We start from the raw sequence: 1,259 nt of genomic DNA, 5'->3' as shown, positions 1-1,259 counted from the left end.
AGATGTTTTGGCTTCACTTACACAGACTATGCATCAACCCCTTGTTTAGATAAAAGGATGGAAAACGCTCCCGTATGTTGTATTTCCTGCCACCTCTAGGTCTCTTAAAACGCTCCTGTGGGTCGTATTAAAGGCTAGAAAAGAAAACAACCTATGTTGTTCGGCTTGGACGACTTATTTGCATTTTTGGAACTTGACCTAGGGACTACTTCCATATACTCCATTCCATTATTAGCATGGGGCTGTAACAGCACAGACCGATGTCTGTAATTTCTTCTTTCCAACGGATCTGAATGCTAAAAAAAAGACAGAATAGCTACATTGTATCTTCTTCTGACATCACAGGGAGATACATGACTCAACAATCACCATTTATGATATGTCAATTTCCTTGTTATTTTGTCAGGTGTAAAACCACTGGGAAAAAATAAGTTAATAAACAACCTTTGTACTCTTTTATACTCATATTTAATTAATCAATTTCAAATATAACAGGTCAGTAATATTTTCTCCAATTAAAAAACAATATCAACTTGATTTTCCCACTTATCTGTGGTCTGTTCCAAGATGATATCACAGGCAAAGCTGTATAGAATGATGTATAATGGAAAGTGCCATTTCCTGACATTTGTACAAACAGTACTGCAGTTGAAGTACTGGAGATAAAAAAGAAAGAAAATACAAGCCCTCTAAATTGTTTGTGTAATAATTATAAAAAAAAGACACTCCGCACATACAATATACACTATATATACACAGTATTTAGTAATGGCCATTCTGTTGCAACCCGACAAAACAGAACTTTATAAGATGAGGGTGGCAGTGTGCAGTTGGCAATGACGCATTACATTTGACACAAAACTTGTGCTCGGTATGGATAATGTCTGTTTCCTCTTTCATTTGTTCCTCCCAGCAGGTTTATAATGAAAACCTTGTCTAGGCGAAGATGGATGGCGGTTTTGGCTCCTCATGCCGGGGTCTGAATAGTGGCTTTGATCTCAGCGGACACCCTCTTCTCCTTCCGCCCCGCATACTCGCCGATAAAGGACCCGTCCTCGTTGAACTGAACGTCCTCGTCCCCGTAGTCCACCAGGCTGTCCCCGCTGTCCCCGGCTTTGATCTCTCTGCTCAGCGAGCGCTGGCTGCCCTTCAGCGGCTTCTCGTCGCTGTCACTGCAAGAGAGGCCCGGTGGATTTAGAATCACCTCATTTCACCCATGGCTTCACTCTATGGCTTATTGGAGAAGACGGGGTGGGGGG

At 41.9% G+C, this 1,259-nt stretch overlaps 1 protein-coding gene across 22 annotated transcripts in view; it reads right to left on the bottom strand.

The window, feature by feature from the left end:
- Nucleotides 1–328: 328 nt before the first annotated feature.
- The window catches only part of chl1b (cell adhesion molecule L1-like b), a 65,807-nt gene continuing 64,876 nt past the window's right edge, over nucleotides 329–1,259 (bottom strand). For all 22 annotated transcript variants that reach the window (XM_032513505.1, XM_032513491.1, XM_032513499.1 and 19 more), the window contains one exon: nucleotides 329–1,172. Coding sequence is in view for 21 of the 22 variants with exons in the window: in XM_032513491.1 (XP_032369382.1) it covers nucleotides 968–1,172 (205 nt within the window). In the remaining variant the exon portion in view is untranslated. The remainder of the gene's footprint in view (nucleotides 1,173–1,259) is intronic.

This window comes from Etheostoma spectabile, chromosome 4 (genome assembly GCF_008692095.1).
Source record: "Etheostoma spectabile isolate EspeVRDwgs_2016 chromosome 4, UIUC_Espe_1.0, whole genome shotgun sequence".
NCBI classification, from domain to species: Eukaryota; Metazoa; Chordata; class Actinopteri; order Perciformes; family Percidae; genus Etheostoma; species Etheostoma spectabile.
Note: the sequence above shows the minus strand (reverse complement) of the source record. Positions and strands in the feature narration are given on the sequence as shown.